The sequence below is a fragment of the Pygocentrus nattereri genome, chromosome 10 (genome assembly GCF_015220715.1).
Source record: "Pygocentrus nattereri isolate fPygNat1 chromosome 10, fPygNat1.pri, whole genome shotgun sequence".
In the NCBI taxonomy this organism is placed as follows: domain Eukaryota; kingdom Metazoa; phylum Chordata; class Actinopteri; order Characiformes; family Serrasalmidae; genus Pygocentrus; species Pygocentrus nattereri.
In genome coordinates this window covers 40,162,531-40,182,002 of record NC_051220.1, presented here as the reverse complement: position 1 = coordinate 40,182,002, position 19,472 = coordinate 40,162,531, and the positions used below count along the sequence as shown (strand labels likewise).

At 42.5% G+C, this 19,472-nt stretch overlaps 1 protein-coding gene across 1 annotated transcript; it reads right to left on the bottom strand.

The window, feature by feature from the left end:
• Positions 1-1,801: 1,801 nt before the first annotated feature.
• On the bottom strand, positions 1,802-8,172 carry col10a1a (collagen, type X, alpha 1a). The gene is made up of 3 exons (XM_017724063.2): positions 8,081-8,172; positions 7,572-7,713; positions 1,802-4,207 (listed from the first exon to the last, which is right to left on the bottom strand). Exons 2-3 carry the CDS (start codon positions 7,696-7,698, stop codon positions 2,364-2,366), a joined length of 1,971 nt encoding a protein of 656 aa, XP_017579552.1. The 5' UTR covers positions 7,699-7,713; positions 8,081-8,172; the 3' UTR covers positions 1,802-2,363.
• Positions 8,173-19,472: the final 11,300 nt, after the last annotated feature.

Genomic DNA, 19,472 nt, shown 5'->3' with positions numbered 1-19,472 from the left:
GCCAACATGGGACCCCCCGCCCCAAATACCAGGCCGTGTTTTGCACACTGGTCTCAATCTTTAAACAAGTAGTTATTTATATGAACTGTGCTCCTGATTGGTTGGAATGAAAACCTGTAACCACACCAGCCTTTTGTGAATAAGATTGGTGAATGCATCTGATCCAGCCAGTCAAGAACTTCTGAAGAAACCAATTAGTTGGAGCAAGTGTGGCAGAACTAGATTCAGCAGGAAGTAGATTACCAAGACCAGGGTTGGTGCCCACTACTGTACACTGTTAGAAATAAAGGTACTGTGCAGGTACAGTTTTCGATCATCAAGGTACAAACTGTGTAAATGTTCCCTCAAAGGTTCTCCAGTGGTTTTAAGGTCTGATTGTGAACCTTAAATCAGTTTCTCCAGGTGAAAAGTTGGTATTTGTTCCTTTTCATAACCGAATGTTTTAAAACAGAGCAGTAGAGTAAAAGCCTGGAGGCGAGGCGGGGTGTGTGGAGTCAGTCCAGCTTAGAACAGATCATTTCAGTGGATTATGGTTCAGTTATGTTCCCTGACTAAAGGTGCTGAGATGAGCCCTTGAGGGAAGTACTTCAGTGACAAGAGGGGTCCTGCCCCAGGGACGGTTTACTACCTTTTTTTCTGAGAGTGAAGGCCCTGCTGTTCTGTTTTAGAAATGCAATTTGGGATCCCTAATCTTCTGGATTGCTTTTACTTCATTTATGTTTTGGCAAAAAAAACAAAAAAACATTGGTTGACCATTTTTTCTGGACAGTCTGACTAACGGCTATTTTTTTAAACATTTTACGAGTAACATTGACCAAGGAACATTTTGGGACGTTAAGCTTCTGGCCTGCTTCACGTGCTTCCAGTTTTAACAATAATTCAAAGTGATGGACATATTTCTCTCAGAACATCGGAGGATGTTTCCTTTTCAAAACCCATGAAAACCTGTGGCTTTCTAAGTATAAATGGGATGACAACAGACACCGCTGGGGTGTTTTTAGTTTACCGCAGCATTTAAACCCAATTTTAAACCAAGCTGTTCTTACACTCCCGGATTAACCTTACCACTAATCTAACCACCACAAGAAGGGTGTGTTTTCACCCAATATTCCTGTTCCTAGTTTGTGCACTAGATGTGCTTTTTGGATGAACGCCTCAAGCTTGTGGCTTCCACCTCGGCTGGTGCTCGTGTATTTCTGCTAAGGTTGGGAACCCTTGGCTGTTCTAAGATAGAAACGGCTCTAGCCTCCACCTCCTGTCACCCCCAGCCTTTTAACTCGACCGCAAACTCCTCACATGATGGCACGGCCTTCGGCTGCCTGTGGTTGTGGCTGGCTTGATCAAACTCCACCCAAGGGCTTCTGTTTGACTGGCCTCTCCACCTAACCAATATCTTTTTAAGGTTGAGGGGACAAGCTCAACACGCTCACCGAGGGATACTCCCTACCTTTCCCCCAGCTATTTACACTGTTTACATGCCCTCGGTTGGAATAAGAAATGTTCTCTGTAGACCTCTTTGGTTTAAACCAACACAAACAAACGTTGTCATGTTTATGGCTTTGGTTTGGTTCTTCCAACAGCTTCTCACTTTGGTTTTCAAAGGCAAGTCTAAAAATTATTCAAAAGTGTTGGTCTATGCCTGCTGCAAGAACAAATTAGTGGCCTGAGGTGTTCTTTGATCTGATCTATGATCTAGATTTTTTGCAAAAAGTTGTAAAATTTTATTTTGAAGTTTCATTTTTTATCTGAATAAAATAATCTCAATATATGTAGATGCCAAACAAGACACAGCAAACCAATGTTCTGTAAGACAGTTTATTTGACTTATTATGATGGTTTACAATGCACAGTTATTTTTTATGCATAAACATTTAGAAACGTGTTTTGTATGTCTGGTGTGTTTCATTATGATCAATTTGACCATTTCACAATATTCAAGTCAGATGCAAGGATGTCTGGAACAACATTCTCTCTTTTGTGTAATCAATAAGGAAATAAAGTCACCAATAACGAGGTAAAAAAAAGCCAAAAAAAATCACCCTCTGCGATCAGAAAAATAATAATAAAAAAAAAATTACATTGTCAGGACATGAAATAAACATTAAACTTCACATGCTTTCTTCACCCCCAAAAGTAAAGTAAAATAAAGATAATTGTTCTTGACTTTTAACTGCCTTTCTGTCCCTGGTAACCTGTTACATAAATTAGGTCCTTCTTATTAGCACCTACTGCTCTGTATTTTCAAGTTGAGATGCTTCTGTTTCTCAGAACCAAAGAACAACCTGCCCAGATGAACAGGACGTTCTTCATGTTTGAGAAACAGCGAGAGGGTTTAGGAGTTGAGGGATGGTTTTATCACCGTATCACGTAGAGGCAATCAGGAAGCCACTGAAGGAGCAGTGGACGTTGTCAGCGGCAAAGACGCCGTTGGCCTCATCATCGGGGATCTGAATATAGACGGTGTCCTGCTCGTTAAGCTGAAGGACAGCACTACCAGACATCTGGTCCAGGAAGCCCTTGTTGTACTCATCATAGGTGAACATGACTGGGTCACTGTTCTTGTACAGTGCCACCAAAGCATTAGCACCGTTCACGTGCATGCTGTAGGAGAAGTAATAGATTCCTGGAACCTGGCAGGTAAAGAGACCTGTCTCAGGATCATAGTGATGCTCTGCATTGTAAACGATCTGATCAAACTTAATGGGGCTACCAGATGGAGGATAAGGTGTCACGGTTGCAACGGTAAATGCAGACATTGGGGTCTTGACAAAAGGCACCACGATTTCAGCTGGTCCTGCGGCCTTCTCAAAGACGACCTCACCAGGAGGACCAGGTGGGCCAGGAGGACCAGCTGGTCCAGATGCACCAGGAGCTCCATCAGCTCCAGGAAGTCCAGGTGGACCCTGAGGTCCAGGAATTCCCTTAGCAGTGACACCTGCAGGGCCAGGTGCCCCAGGAAGGCCAGGGTGACCTTTAGCACCTGGTGGACCGACAGGACCAGTGGCACCAACAGGTCCTCGAGCCCCAGGGGCACCTGCAGGCCCTGTCTCACCAGCAGGTCCAGTGTATCCTGTATGTCCCTTGGGGCCAACAGGTCCAGTTGCACCTGGAGCACCAGTGGCACCAGTGGCACCAGTATCTCCTTTGCTACCTGGGGCACCTGTAGCTCCCCTTGCACCCTGTGGGCCTGCTGCACCTGGGTAACCTTGTTTTCCCTCAATACCTTGTGCCCCCTGATCTCCCTTTTGTCCCCTGCTGCCCTGAGGCCCCCCTGGACCGGTTTCGCCCTTCTCACCTGTGGCTCCCCTCTCACCTGGAAAACCTCTTGCACCCTGAGGACCAGCTGGACCCGTGGGACCAGTTGCACCTGTGTATCCAGTGGGTCCCACAGAACCTGGCTCACCTTTCTGACCAGTTGTACCAGGGCTACCTACTCCACCTCTTTCACCTTTCTGACCATTTGCACCTGGTTTGCCATAACCTGGAACACCGGGAGCACCAGGTGCTCCAGTTGCTCCCTGATGACCTTTGGGGCCAGAAGGACCAGACAGACCTGGAGCACCATTTTCACCTGGTTTACCTGGAATTCCAACTCCAGGAGCTCCAGTGTTGCCTTTTGGTCCAGTTGGTCCCACAGCACCTGGTGCACCATCATGACCAGGTGTGCCTGGCTTACCAGCCTCACCTGGATATCCAGGTTTACCCGGTTTACCAATGCCAGGCTGGCCAGTTGCCCCTACAGGTCCCATAGGTCCAGTTGGACCCCTCTCACCTTGTGGCCCCTGAACTCCAATACCTCTCTCTCCTTTCTGTCCTGCCTGACCAGGTGCACCTGGATATCCCTTATGACCTGGTTCTCCTCTTGGTCCCACTGCTCCAGGCAGCCCAGCTGGTCCAGGTTTGCCAGTTGCAGAAATACCAGCAGGCCCAGGGCTGCCAGTAGGTCCAGGTGCGCCCCTTGCACCCTGAGGACCGGGTGCGCCAGCATCTCCCTTGGGTCCATGTGCACCTGGTATACCTGGTTTGCCAGGTCCACCTGGAGTACCAGGCTTTCCAGGGGCAGAGTAGCCAGCAGGTCCAGGGGGTCCGGGTGGACCCTGAGGTCCGGGGTATCCTTCACCATTCTCTCCTGGGGGTCCGGGAGGTCCAGGTGGTCCAGCAGGGCCGGGCTCACCTGGGGCACCTGTCTCTCCTGCTACCGAAACCACTAGGAAAAAACAAAAGGTGGCAGATTTATTAATCAGCTGTTAATGGCGTTTGTCTTCTTGTTTGAGATGCTCAGGCAAGTCTTCACTTGCTTCCAAACACAGAACATTGTTGAATTACTACACTTAGATTTCTTTATTTGTCACTTCAACTATATGCAGTCATACAAACAGTGTGTTTTTCATGACAGGACACAGTATGCAAGACTATATTTCTTTACCAGATATATTGTCTTATTGTCTACATCTTCCATAATATATCCCTATATAATATTCTTATATTCCAGCTGATGATCTACATCAGGGCTGCCCAAAGTTGGCACATGACGACGTTTGATTTGGACCACCAGAAAGTTACCCTAACCCCACCCCCCTCACCCAGTAAGTGAACAGACATATTTTTCTACTATATATAACTTGTACATTCTTATTTTCATTCTATTATAACTGTATTTACCAATTACCTATGTGAAAAAATGTGAGTGAATGTGTCTGTCTGTCCTGCGATGGACTGGCGACCTGTCCAGGGTGTATCCCAGTGACAGCTGGGATAGGCTCCAGCACCCCCCAGAAGGAGAAGCGGCTTAGAAGGTGTGTGTGTGTGTGTTACCTATTTAATTTACTTATTTTATTATTATTTACCAATTAAATACCTTTTTGAAACCTACCTTCTTTATCTGTATATTCTTTTGTCTTTTTGTCCTTGGGACCACCTTAAGCAGTATACTTTGGCCTCCCAAGACAAAAAGTTTGTGCACCCCTGATTTACATTGTGATATATTACCTATATTATTCTCAAAGTGCTATCAAAGTCTCAGAAGTGTAGATAAATAACGAGCTTTGGGAAACATCTCAAACCAACTCGAGGAAAACAGTAATTACTCCAAAAATATGTGCATGTTCCACTGAAACAGAAAGCTGTAGTGGCTTAGAGATGAATTTGGCAGGCATCACTTGTTTGAACTTCCATGGACTGTTTTCATTCATGAAGAGGCAGTTTTACAGTTCCCCCCCAACAATAGATGTTTGTCCATATGGCCACTTTGCCTTTTTGAGAAGACTAAAGTGGTGGATTAGTTGATTCTGTATTAATCCAGTGTGTATTTGTACACATTTTGTCTTGATTTCTGGCTTAGATTGTAACCGTGATGAGTAATGCTGTGTTTTGGACCTTGATGTATGACCTGATCCCTTCAATTTCTTTAGGTAGCATTTACAAACCTTGCCCACTGCTTTCCGATATGCTGCTTTGAGTTCATTTTCAACCTCATTCCCAGGAAAAGCACTGACATTCAGAGATGCACCGTGTCACTTGGGTTCAGGTTCAAGTCCCAGCTGTGGCCAGATGTATCTGAGGATGCATTAGGCCTTGGCGCCTTTGTGAGGGGTTACAAGGTAGGCTTCCTCTCTCCACTGTTGCTATGCAACCTCCCAGCCAATGCACTAACACTGATGCTAAGCAAAGTCAAGTGTGCACTGAGGTGCTCAACAGCTCAACAGCACTGCATGACTGCTACAAAATTATATGGTGGCAAGCTTCATATGGAGGAGGCATGCGCTTGCCCTTGCACTGCTGGATTAAAGGAACTGATGTTTGGTCACTACGTTGTGCAACAAATGAAGCCAAACCAGCTTTTTGTAGGAAAACTCTTTGGCTAATGATGATATTTCTAGTTTAAATGGGTTTCCTAGAACTGCTGATGTAGTCCCACGCGAATATGAGCAAGCTAGCTGAAGTAAAACGGGTTTCTATGAGAAAACCATTTTGATCATGAAGATATTTTTAGTTTACCTCGATTTCCTAGCACTGCTCATTTAATTGCAAGCTACTACAAGCAGGTTACCTGAAAGCAAACAAGAAGCTGAGCTTTGCCCCTTTTAAAAGTCTTTCAAGTGAAGCATGTGAAAGAAAAAGACAGTCATGCTGTTTAATGCACCACCTTTATACTTACCAGTAGCACTTTGCAGTATATTTTCCTACATATTGCAATAACTCTTTCTTGTATATTTCACTAACTCTTGAATATTACAGGTTCTTGAAAAAGTCAAACATATTAAACTGTATTTATGGCACTGGAGGATAAAATTGAGGGCTTTTGTTTTATGGGTGCCTTGATGTGGTCACACTCACTGGTGTGTAAACTACACCAGACCCTGGGTCATTCTGACTCAAACAGCTGTGGCTGCTTTTCCCTGCGACACACCCGAACAAATCACTTTCCAGCATGTTTTAAAGCCTGTTTAAGGCTGTTCTTTTAAAAGTTAGATGTTGTTCTTGATGCAGGTCCAGTTTTTATGCTGCACAGACTCTCAAATATAATAGATCTCGTAAAGTACGTAGTGAACTTGCAGCTATTTTTCTAAATCTGACTTACGGAAAATACATATAGTTTAATTTAATTAGGAATTTTGCCGTGTTACAATGTTATGGTGCCCAAACAGTGTAAAAAGTCATATATCCTGTGAATTATATCATGTTACCACGCCAGTTGAGGCCTCAGATCGTCCATTTGAATGAAATATATTGGGATATATTGTCATATTCCAAAATAGAACTAAAATGTGGTCGTAAAGTCAGTCTTTGAGACTGGAAAGGTCAGAAAGTACTAAAAAAGCGTAGCTGTCTTCACTCTGAGCTGAGACTCTGCTTCAGCTGCACTGTTACACGGAGCAGCATTAGTTTCAAAGTGTTTCAAGGCTTGAATTGACACCAAATATCACTTTTCTTTCTAAAATTCTGAGTTAAAAAACCAGATAAATCATTTAAGGCACTTTTTTTTTAGCTTGAATGGACAGACTCGTTTTTACAGCGTAGCTTTTAACTCTTTCCCAAATTAGTCAAACACGATAAACTGTATTTATGACAGCAGAGGATGAAATTGAGGGCCCTTGTTTGAGTCCAGTGTTAGAGCAGGAAAATAGAGTAAATCAGCCACTGGTCCTCGGTCTTCTAAGTAGATTTGAAGAGTGCAGAGAATGAAGTTCAGTCTTTATGGTTCTGATAAGATAATATGAGCTGTATTGCATGAGTTAAAAAAGAATGGTAAAATAGCTTAGACTGAACTGAGACAGCCAGTAATTCAAATATAAGGCAAATCTCTGCTACTCCTGCTGTAGTGGTGCTATAGTAAGACATATTCAAATGCAAGGGCAGGAAAGCTAGTGTCATTGGTTGAATCAGTGCATTTCAGCAGCCAATCAGCTCGAACTGAAGCATGTTCTGGACTTTGCTTTCGCTCTAAATGACTGTACCTCTCGGACGAGTTGTAAGTGCATCAGCTCTTGTGACTTTTTTCTTGTTTTATATGCCTTTAGAGTAAATATAAGACCTAAACATCTTTGTCATTTGTAGGTTGAGGCACTCACCATGGCTCTTTACGGAGTACGGCTGGTACTGAGGAGCTTTCATCACCTTCTTCACAACATATCTCTCGCCGTGGGCAGCTACCAGGGCCACCAGGAGGAAAAGTATGCTCGCTACTCGTAGGTCCATTTTCTGAGGTTAAATCTGAGGAGACAATCGAGTTTGGTTAGATAAGATCAGAGATAACAGCTGGGTTCTTCTGTGCAACAAAGTTAGGCAGCTTGAAATTCAGTTTCGAATAGTTTGTCAGAGCAGAAAAGCGTAAAAAAATGAAAGAGAATGTTTGAGAATCATTTACAAAGACCCACAACATCAGACAAATAAGTCTGACAGAGAAGACTGAAAAAGAAATTGCTCCTCAAAATCAACGATTTTCAAATAAATATACATAAACAGTGCACAATGCTGCACCTGCTGCCTTTCAAAGCCTGGGCCTAATTAGGCCTGGTGGAAGACAGAGAGAGAGAGGCAGAGAGAGAGAGGCAGAGAGACAGACATTCAGGACACATACCGGCATGCTTGGGTTCCAAATAAATAAGAAAGTCAGCACCAGTGGCTCCCACGGCTGTATATCCTGATGGTAGGAGCACGTTAGAGCATCTGCTGCTGTCTAGTACAATGATGAGGGTATTTATACCATATCTGGGCCTTGCATCATTAAAAAAGCACCTACCACACAAGTACCTCCCTCCGCTTAGCTCCACTGTAATTAGGAGGCTGATCTGCCCAATCTTGGCATGTCGCTTCAGGATGCCTGTTTGCTTTTGAGCTCAGAGACCCATGATTAGATTTCGTTACGTTTTCCTCACAAGTAAAATAGTGTTTTAGTGATGAATTTGGTCAGAAATATCATCTGAAACATCACACTTGGCCATACATGGACAGTATATATACATGTGCATATATAGTACATTATGTAGACAGTGTATCTTTTATGTGTATGTTTACTTACAGTGTATTAAATGGGCGGGTTGTATATTTCTATCTTTTAAATATTTAAAGATCACCCGTTTCAGTAGATAGTAGATTCATATGTATGAAAACAAGTATAAAATATGTATGTATGAATATGTATATGTCTATGTGTCTTTTTTGTGCAGGACATTTTTTGTCTATATGCTATTTATGCCTGTTTTTAAGGCATAAATATATAATATAAGATATATTAGGCATGTTTAGCCTGCATTTAGTGGCTTAATGTGTTTATTTCCAGTCTTTAACTCTTGTCTATATATGTCTAATAGATGGTAGTGATAGCATTTAGTAGTTGGATGCATTTTTCAGTTATTATTATTAGTTTCCAGTCTTCTTATGTCAACATATCCACACTGAATGTATGGAATTCAGCAGCTTCTGTTGAACAGATATGACGGCACGAGACAGACGCCTGACAGAAATGGTATTGACAGCTGTGCACGGGCCCACATTGCCAATTTCATCCCCCTCTGGCAGTCTGATAAACAAACTTTCCACCTTTCTCCACCGTCTGGTCCACTTCAATTCCTCCCACAGGAAGGTAAATAAAAATACCGGGGAGTGGGGGGTGTGGAGGGATCGAGCTGGCCGCCTTTCCCTCTCGCTTTACATCAGAACAATCACGACTGAGTCTAATAAACTCACTGACCATCAGCAAACACAGTTGTCCTTCTTTCCTGACCGGGACATACAGAAGCCTTTTGCACTCATGCTTGCTCAGCTCAGCTGTGCGGAGGATAGTGAGGCTTTCATTAAACCGACTATTTCAGGCCTGGTAGTTTATAGTTCTTTGCTTGTGTATTTTTGTACGTACTTCACCCTAGAAACAGCTAATAAAGATATAAACAGATGCTCTGGAAAACACATCTGACTTTGGCTTGATTCGCCCACTTCACAGAATGCAGAGCGAGGGGGCCGCGATGAGGCTTTACCACAGACGACCACCAGGGGGCGTAAACCCCTTTACTGCACGTTGAGAGGCAGCAGGAGAAGGTTTTACAGCCTCTCACAGCCTTTATTCTTTATCCTCTAAACCAGCAATACTTTCACTCTTTACTTTCTATATCAGTCATATTTTTTCATTCATTCACTAAATGGGCAATATTTTCAGTTTTATAACCTAAAGCTGTAATATTTGTACTTTTTGTTGCCTCAATTAGAAACATTTTCATTATTCACTCCCTACATTTACAGTGTTTTCACTGTATATTCCCTATAGCATATTCTGTATTCCTTAAATCAACAATATTTTTCTTTTTTACTTCACAATCAGCATTTTTTTTCTTTTGTTATTTCCTCAATCTGTAATAGTTTCATCCCTTTTTTGAATAGAAGTAATATTTTCATTCTCGTGTTTCGAAATCAACTATATTTTTTATCCTTTATTACCTATATTGGCAATTTTTTCCATTTTATTCCCTGAATCAGCAATATTTTCATCCCTTTCCCCCTGAATCAGTCATATTTCCATTCCTTATTACCCAAATCATGAACATTTTCATTTTATATGATCTAAATGGTCATTTTTGGTCCTTAAATCAGTACTAATTCCGTTTTTGTTCTTCATAATCAGCCATGTCAGTTATGTTTTTATTCTTTATACAATAAATCAGCAATATTTTCATTAAATCAGATAGATTTTTATTCTAGATTCCCTACATTGGCTATTTTTTCATGTTTGCTCCCTAAATCAGCAACATTTTTGTACTTTTTTGCCCAAATCAGGAATATTTTCATTCCTCCTTGCCTACACCTGCAATATTTTGACCCAAATTTTCACGCAAACCGGTAATATTCCCCTTCCTTATTCCCTAAATCAGTGACATGTTCACTTTATATGATCTAAATTGGTGATATTGTCATTTTTATTCCGTCTATCGGTAATATTAGAGTGTGAGCCACTGCAATACAAACCACTTGCTCTTGCTTTTCCTGCTAATGATTATTTTGACCACACTGGACGAGCAGATTAATAACATCCCCATAAAAACACCCAGATTATCTTAACCTTTGATCAGAAGTGTGCAAATTGGCACATACTAGCAGGTCTAATTAATCTGAGCTCCTCCACCTGCGAGGCTCTTTGTGTGCAGAGAGAGCTGTGTGGAAGTTCCCCGGGCCTTGGATGATGGAGAAGTTCTAGGCTGTTATTAAGCAACATGAAACCTGTTTCGGCAGCCGTGCTTTTCACAATTAGACTCAATTAAGTGCAATTTTCCAAAGTGCTGTCTCAACATACTCTGTAGTTATGAAATATAAATATACTTGGCGAGTATTGTTTGAGCACGCTGTGCTTGTGAAACACAAGCTTCTTTCAGTCCCCTTGACTTTATTTAGCGCCGCTGCTCTCGTTAACGTGAGACAGCGTTTTACAGTCTTAAACTAACAAGCGAGACAGAAACTTGCAATCAGAACGGTGTGAAAGATGGTCTGTCTGCTGCACGTGTCTAATTACACTCACTTTCTTGGCCTGTTCATGCCAGTATGTGACTTTGTCACACTTTTTATGCGCATGATTCATCTCAGCCGACTAGATTTGAGAAGTGTCGGCTCCTCTCCTCTGACAGAAATCTGTTCAAAGTGACGTTCCGGTGTCATCCATGCATGCCTGTCCCCTCTACACTTTCCTCTTGAACTGTGTTTGTGTTTACAACCCACAAGGGAGGATTGGGACTGGAAATGCTACTAACATTGAGCTTAATGACAGAGCAGGAATGGGTGGAGACTGCCCTTTTTTAATGTTTGCCGTTCGTTTCTGACTTCAGCTTTTTAAAAAGCTGCGAAAAACAAACAGCACTCAAACAGGTCACTCTGGGTCTCATGTTATCTGTGCCCAGCACATATGTACAGTGCTATATGTGCAGGGAGTGCTTGTGAGTGCTTTCCACTGTTTGTGGAAGTTCCCTTTGTAAAAGAAAAGCCTGTGATGAAGTTGCTGTGTTTAGCCGTATCAGGGGTAAAAGCAGTCGAAGATATTCTGGGCTCTTTTGATTGTGGCCTACTTTTGGGGTTCACAGAAGTGAGACGCAGGGTTGGCCCTGCCTAATGTGGATCTGCTGAAGTCATCACTGTACTGGAGCTCCTTGTTGTGGCTGCTGTTCTCCTTTATAATAACCATTAGAGGTCAGGGTAATGGCCATTATTAAAAATGACCCAGATGTGATCCTGTTTTAGTGGCTACTGTATGTTTGTCACAGTCAGGGCAATAAGACTGTTATAATATGGGGTTAAATCAGTCATCTGAACATAAACCTGAATTTATGATTTTTTTTTTTTGATATTTGAATATACAGAGTCTCAGTTCACCTCTTTGAAGTGTAGTTTAAAAATGCAGGTCATTTTTAATTTATGTTTAAAAAATGCAGACCTTAAAAAATTGGTTAAAAATGTGGATTTTAAATGATTTTGGCTAAAAAATGCAGGCCTTGAAAAAGTCTTGCTCAAAAAATGAAGGTCTTACAAAATTCTGGTTTAAAACGATCGTGTTTAAATAATCAGGTAATAAAAATCTTGGTAAAAAAATCCAAGTAGTGAAAATCCAGGTTATAAAAATTTTGGCTATATGAAATATAATAAAATTTAGGTTCGAAAAATTCTAATTACAATATGCAGCACCCCATATTCTCATAGTAGTGAGCCTGGACCTAATCAAACTCAGTCCTGGCCAATCCCAAGGCAGCTCACAGGTCAGTGGGTCATTGTTTATATATCTATGCAAAGCCCCTCCTAACGAACCCTGAGGTGCTGCATTTTGTACAGTTTGGATTTTTTGAACCTCAATTTCTTACAATCTGGATTCTATAAACGTGAATTTTTTAGGATCAGATTTTTTAACCTAAATGTTCATGACCTGATGTGAATTCAGACTCAGTATATTCAAATATCTAAAATCTGGAGTGAAAGTTCTCGGAAAACATCAAATTACGCAGGTGTTTTTATTCTTTTTTAGTTTTTATAGTTGTAGTTTTACTGCAGCTGCACCACTGATGTGGCCTCCATCACTGCAGCGCTGTATCTGTGACCTCAGCGAATGCGTTACCAAAATGTGGGGCCTGTGTGTGATTCTAGCAATGCTTGAGAAACCAGATGGGCTCTACTAATTCAGGGCCTTTTCAGCAGAGATGGCTCTGGTTTTGCTTCCCGGTTAGCAGCAATCTCCCACACCCAAGACGGAGAGCAAGTAGTAATTGCTGGTTGATGCAAGACATGCAGCAGAATGCGAGTTAGTGCTAAAGATAACACATCTAGATTGGGATACAAATTTAAGCTTTCAATAAACTCACTGCACCACTAAGAGCTGGGTTGAGTTTTATGAATGGAAGGGTGGACGAGGACTTCTCAGAGTGATTGTTGGGGAAATTACAGGGTCGCGCACACACAAGCATCTAGAAATGTGTCCGGAAGTGAAGGCCGACTCAGGGGTGGTATTGGTGAGTGAAGTGTAACCCCTGCCTGAAATCCAGGGACGTTACAGCCGAGCATCTTAAATGAAATTACAGCCGTGGAGCCTCGGCTGATGCGCTAACGAACAAACGCATCGCGCATGTGCTCGTTAACTCGGTAATGACTGTTTGACTGAAAGTTTAAAAGGCAAAACACTGTGAACTCCCACACCAAAGGAAACTGAATCAGCAGGCTTCTGTGCTGAGCGTGCAGAGGACCTAATGTCAATGAGGCATGGAGGGAGGCATAAGGGTTAAAATGACGAGAAACCCCTAAATTCCCAGGCTTATCTCACGGAAAACAATGCAAACTTACTAAAGAGGTTAACCCTTGTGTGGACCCACCACATAATCACTTTTGGACCCCACATAATCATTTTGTAAAATCAATACAGCCTCAACAGTCTATGTGAAAATATCAGATGTTTCCAGTATCACAAGTGGCCAGGGTAGGGTTCTCCTTTAGCAGCTGTAGCCAGTCAGCAGCCTGTCCATGTTGTCCACTTTCAAATACACATATACACACACACACACACACACACACACACGCACACACACACACACACACACACACACACACACAGAGACTAACAGCAGGCCATTTGGGAGGAGAACAGAGTGAAGGGCCTAGCACCTCCACACTCCACACACTCCCCACAGGTTCAGCCCAGCACCACATGTGTAATAAAAATGTGATTTCATATGTTCTTCACAGAAAATGAGCAAATTACAAGAAATCTGAGGAAATTATAATAAATCACATCTTTTTTTTGCTTCGGTAAATTCTGAAAATGAGTCCCACAGACCTGAACACCCCACACGGGTTAAGATGTCTGATTGAGTTTGATACAGGTGGTTTTGGTGTGAAATGTGTTAATCTGGAGAAACAGCCAAGACATGTTTTCTTCTTTAATTTGGCGCTGAAGCGACGCAGCTAATGTAGCTGTACAGCATGCGAAGTAGCATGATGCTAACTGTGCACCTAACTCAAAGCAATATTAGCTGTTCAGTGTCTCTAACAGACCTGATTATGTGGTTTCTGACGCTGTATGACTCACTGTGAACTGTGAACATTGACTAAAGAACAACTCCTAACTAGAAGCGGTAAAAGCCATCATGAAGCCAGAATTGAAAGATTTAGATAAGCTCTATAACAACCTTCCATTACTCCGCTCCGATTGCCTCGTGGATCCAAGGCAAGCTAAAAAACGCTAACGCGTGTTGACTGATCGACTATTTTTGGGGTGAAAGGAAAATTGTGTAAATATGATTTTTGGCCAAACCATCTTTTAAATCTAATTTCTTCCCCCCAAAGTTTACGCCATGCATCACGTCATTTTTGGGCATCTAAACTAAATAAAGCTTTGTAATTCTCCTTTGTTAGTTTTTCTTTCTTTCTTTACAGAACATAAACATCGGTGCTGGGAGAGGCTCGTATTTTAGGTTGATGACTAATGTTGGTTTTGCAAACCAATGGAAATTACAAGAGACTATAGTGTCGTGTAAAGAAACTCAAACCATTAAGTGGGTAAAGAACAGATCTTGACTGCATGGTCTAAACTCATGATCTTCACAGGGAACAGGGAAATTCTGGAATTCTGGAATGGTGATGGAATCAGATGTAACGGTCTGTTTAAAAGAGAAAAAATCAGCCGTGTTGTTGAGGAACTGGCCTCATTTTCCAAAAACACTCAGTTGATCAGCTGTTAAGTGAGTATCACCTTCGCCGCATGATGATTGTGGTGACATCTTTGGTTAAACCCATGTTGTTTTTATGAAAATGGAAGTATGAAAGCAAGATGTACTGACTCTGTAGCTCTTGGATTCACCACAGCCATTGTGGAGCATGGATATTCGTGTTAGAGGCTTGAGTAGCTAAAAACATCGTCCTCTATAAAGCCACTTGGCTATCATATTGGAACTCCATGCTGTAGTCAGTACTATAGACAATAGTATACAATAGTATACTGTAGTCAATACTATAGACTATAGTCAATACTATAGAAATCCATCCATCCATCCATCCATCCATCCATCCATTTTCTAAGCCGCTTCTCCTTCTGGGTCACGGGGGTAGCTGAAGCCTATCCCAGCGGTCGTTGGGCGGAAGACAGGTTGCCAGTCCATCGCAGGGCAGACAGACATATACATTCACACACACATTCACACCTGGGGGTAATTTAGTATGTCCAGTTGTCCTGACTGCCTTGCCTTGCCTTGCCTTTGGACTGTGGGAGGAAACCCATACAGACACAGGGAGACCATGCAAACCTCCTTTCTTGCTGTGAGGCGACAGCAGTACTGCATAGCAGAATATGTTGTGGGCCGCATGTGTCAGGCTCCAGTCCTCGCAGGCCAAAGCACTGCAGACTGCCTAATTAAACACACCTGATTCAGCTAATTAGCAAGGCCTTCGTGAACTGAATTCAGAGCGTTAGACGAGTGTAGACGCTGATCTCCGCAGCACTTTGGCCTGTAAGGTCGCCGGTCTGATCTGCCTGTTGGAGGCTATGTATTTCTTCCTTTAGGAGAGTAGAGCATTTGTTTCACAGTGTGAGCATGATGGTATTTAGAAGGTTAGGTTAAGCAAAGTGGATCCACACTTATGTATTGTTAATAGCTTAGCTGTATTGGCAGATACTCAAGGTTGTAGTATCAATATCGGTATCAGAAGAAAATAAAAGTGGTATCGGCCAAACCCACAACAGCTACAGCTTACTAAAAATGCAGCTACTCGGATGATTGTAAGAGCTAAGAGATCCAACCACATCACTCCAGTCCTCAGGTCACTGCACCGGCTACAGAACTGACTTCAAAGCTCTTCTAACTGTATGTAAATCATGAACAGCCTTGGACCAAAATACACTGCTGATGTGCTTGAAGTAGATGAACCCAATAAGCCTCTCTGATCACTCAGGACCGGTCAGTTAGTAGAGTGAATCAGATCCAAACAGGGTGAGGCAGCATTCGGTCATTATGCTGCCAATCTTATCTTTAGCACTTTAAACAATTGTTGCGGATGCGGTGGCGTGGCGACAAGGTGGCGTGGTGGGTAGTGCTGTCGCCTCACAGCAAGTAGGGCCTGGGTTTGATCCCCTGGCTGGGTGACCATGGTCCTTTCTCTGTTGAGTTTGCATGTTCTCCCCGTCTGCAGTCAGACCAACTGGACATGGTGAATGGTGTGAGTGAATGTGTCTGCCTGCTCTGTGATGGACTGGTGACCTGTCCAGGGTGTATCCTGCCTTCGGCCCAATGACCGCTGGGATAGGCTCCAGTACTCCCCGCGACCCAAAAGGAGAAGAGGCTTAGAAGGTGTGTGTGTGTCCTTGCAGATGCTATTATGATGTGCTAGATCTTAGGACATCATAAGCTTTATTATTTAATGCTTTAGTTTTTCTGTGTTTGTGTGACGCACTTTGAATTGCCACTGTTTATAACAGGTGCTACATAGACATACAGTATACAGTATATAGTATATAGTATACTGATAGTATTGTGGCCTAATTTTTCTCCTGCTGTTCACAATTGTGCTCTTATTCCATGTAGACCAGGCTTTTCTGTTGTGGCTCCACAGCTGAATCAGATCAGTAGGTAATAATAAAATAATCCTCCTCTACAGTAAAGTAAAGCTCTGCTGATCCTTCAACACAGTTTAACAGTAAATGGTCTTAAACGCTGGAGTTAATGTAGAACTGCTGATTCACCCTTTAACCCTGAAGATCAGCGCAGACGGCTGGTCACCATAGCAACACAGACAACAGTCTCGCCCAGCTAGTAGCTACGAAACGGCAAAGAGAGAGATTTAATATTGACATGAATAATTTGGAGACTAATTAACTTATTAGCATTCATAATCAGTCCAGCTGGTTTCCTGTTATGTTTAATCTGCAACGAGAAACTGTCAAACACTAAAAAGTTGTGAGGCTGAAGTCAGTTTCTCATTCACCACCTTAAATGGTGCAGCAGTTACATTCTATTTACACTTAAGGTGGAACAGGAAAATTTGGTCAAGAAGCTGGCCAATGAGAAGCAACTTCAGCCGCATAAAATATCAACCGTTGAAAGACATTTTACAAGAAACTCTTGAGGAAAAGTTTCCTGCTGGAGATGCGAGAAAAGCTGAGCTAGAGCTTAAAGCCTGTACTCTATACTAGTACATCAGCCCATACTGAGACACGTTTACAGCCAAGATGGTAAAATGGACATGATGGTAAATGTTGTGGCTCCCAAGGTGGTTTGATTTTTGGTGAAAGGACAAAATGGATCTTCTTGACATTTGGGTTGCAACCTCTGGTTTAGACTTGATATAGTTTCAATGTTGATGTGACGAGGAGCGAGGAGGCGGACGCATATGCGGAGATAAGCCAGATTTATTAAGGGCAAATCCAAAATCAGGGTCGAGACAGTCCAGGGTCATGGAGCCAACACGGATCGCACGAGAATTAGACATGACGAGAAACACACCAAACATTCCTAATCAACAAACAGTGCAAACAGAACATCCAACACAGCAGATAACACCAACAAAGACCAGCAGACACAAGGGGCAAACTCAGGGCTTAAATACACAGGGAAAACGAGGGACAGAATCAGGACGTAAGAACAGAATCTACACACTCAAGGACACACAGGTGTGAACAGTTCTGCGCTTTGAGAATCTGACATAAACTTTTTCTTAGGACCTTTCTCAAGAGCACATTTAAGGAAAAACTTAGGAAGATATTGATGAATGAGGCAAGTAGTATGCACGGCTGGAGCAATGGCTTCAGGAGTGCGCCCTCTAGTGTCTGGCTTGGATGCTATAAGAGTGGATCTGTCAGAGACATTAACATGGCTTTGCATGGACAAGGTCCATGCCCTTGTACATCAGACAGTTTTCCGAGTAGATGTCCGTTTCTCAGTGAATGAAACTGCCAATAACTGTTTAATATAACATATTGCATTTCTTCTTTAAATAAAACATATTTGCACTTGCATATCCCAAGTCAGACTCAACCGAGGCCAATTTATCCAGACAGGCCGTTGAAATGTGTACTTGTGGGCTATTACGGACAGAAAAGTGGGGCAGTGCGAGACTGCTGGAGTCTGGATGTGCAGACGGATCCTCAGCGGAAAAGTCGGAGCTAATCTGAGAGCCTGGCATGTGGAGAGCTTGAAGCTGTGAGAGTTTGAGTCATCTCTGTAATTTCACTTTGTGCCAAAGCTGCATTTCGCTAACCACAGCTGAGGGACCTGTTTGCCATGCCGATCCACATCGAAGACTTTTCGCTTCCTCCCCACATAATAATTACAACGTCACTTCCCAAATTTCTCTTTTCTTCAATAGCAGAATGCAGGCCAGGCGTTAAGTCTCTCTCACTTTCTGCGTTTGACTCGCTTTATTGCACGGCTATCCTATTATTTGCTAAAAGGTCAATCTAGGATCTCAGAAACACCCAGAAGCTGCAGCTTCTACAGCAAGACGCTTGATGATTTGCTCAGCAATCGTTCTCTAATAATGACCCAATCCGATCCAGTCTTTCAGGATTGTGGACGATTGTGTGAAAGTCTTAGGCACCCAAGACACGCTTTCAGAATCTATTTATTTGTGTAGTTTGTGTTTATTTGCAGGCGGCACGGTGGCGTGGTGGGTAGCGCTGTTGCCTCACAGTGAGGAAGGCCTGGGTTTGTTTCCCCAGCCGGGTGACTGTGTGGAGTTTGCATGTCCTCCCCGTGTCTGTGTGGGTTTCCTCCGGGTTCTCCGGTTTCCTCCCACAGTCCAAAGACATGCAGTCAGGCCAATTGGACGTGCTAAACTGCCCCTAGGTGTGAGTGTGTGTGTCTGTCTGCCCTGCGATGGACTGGTGACCTGTCCAGGGTGTATCCTGCCTTCTGCCTGATCACCGCTGGGTTAGGCTCCAGCACCAAACGGGACACTGAGGGAGAAGCGGCTTAGAAAGTGTGTGTGTGTGTTTATTTGCTGAGAAAAGTGTTAACATTTGAATAAACAAAATTTATAGAATATTAATTAATAATGATTTATATATATATATATATATATATATATATATATATATATATATATATATATATATATATATATATATAAATAATATTGATTTTCTGGAGGTTGGTGTGTTTGTTTACCCATTTCCCAGCCGCTCCTCGAGGAAGTCCAGTATTATATGTAGTTATAAAGCAGCTCCTGGTTTGACCAATCAGTGCTCAGTAAATTGAGCTCATGATGTAATTGATGATATTAACGAGTCTCTGTGGCGGCTGTGAAGGTGTCATGGAAAAACATGGACCCAAGAAATTCTTGTTCCTGTTTATTGTTTTTCTGTTTATTTGAATTATGAATACGACTTTATTCTGATGTATATTGTGATAAACTCACTGCTGAGGTCAACTGTTCTGTCTGTACTGTATGTTAACGGACCTGCTGAAATAAACCTGATCCAAATCTAGCCCTTTGCGGTTTTGTGCTTTGTTTTCTGCACTTTATTT

Coding starts and splice junctions, on each gene's coding strand:
- col10a1a (XM_017724063.2), bottom strand. CDS start 7,698: ATGGACCTACGAGTAGCGAGCATACTTTTCCTCCTGGTGGCCCTGGTA. Junction 4,208..7,571: donor GTACTCCGTAAAGAGCCATG/GTGAGTGCCTCA, acceptor GTTTTTTCCTAG/TGGTTTCGGTAGCAGGAGAG.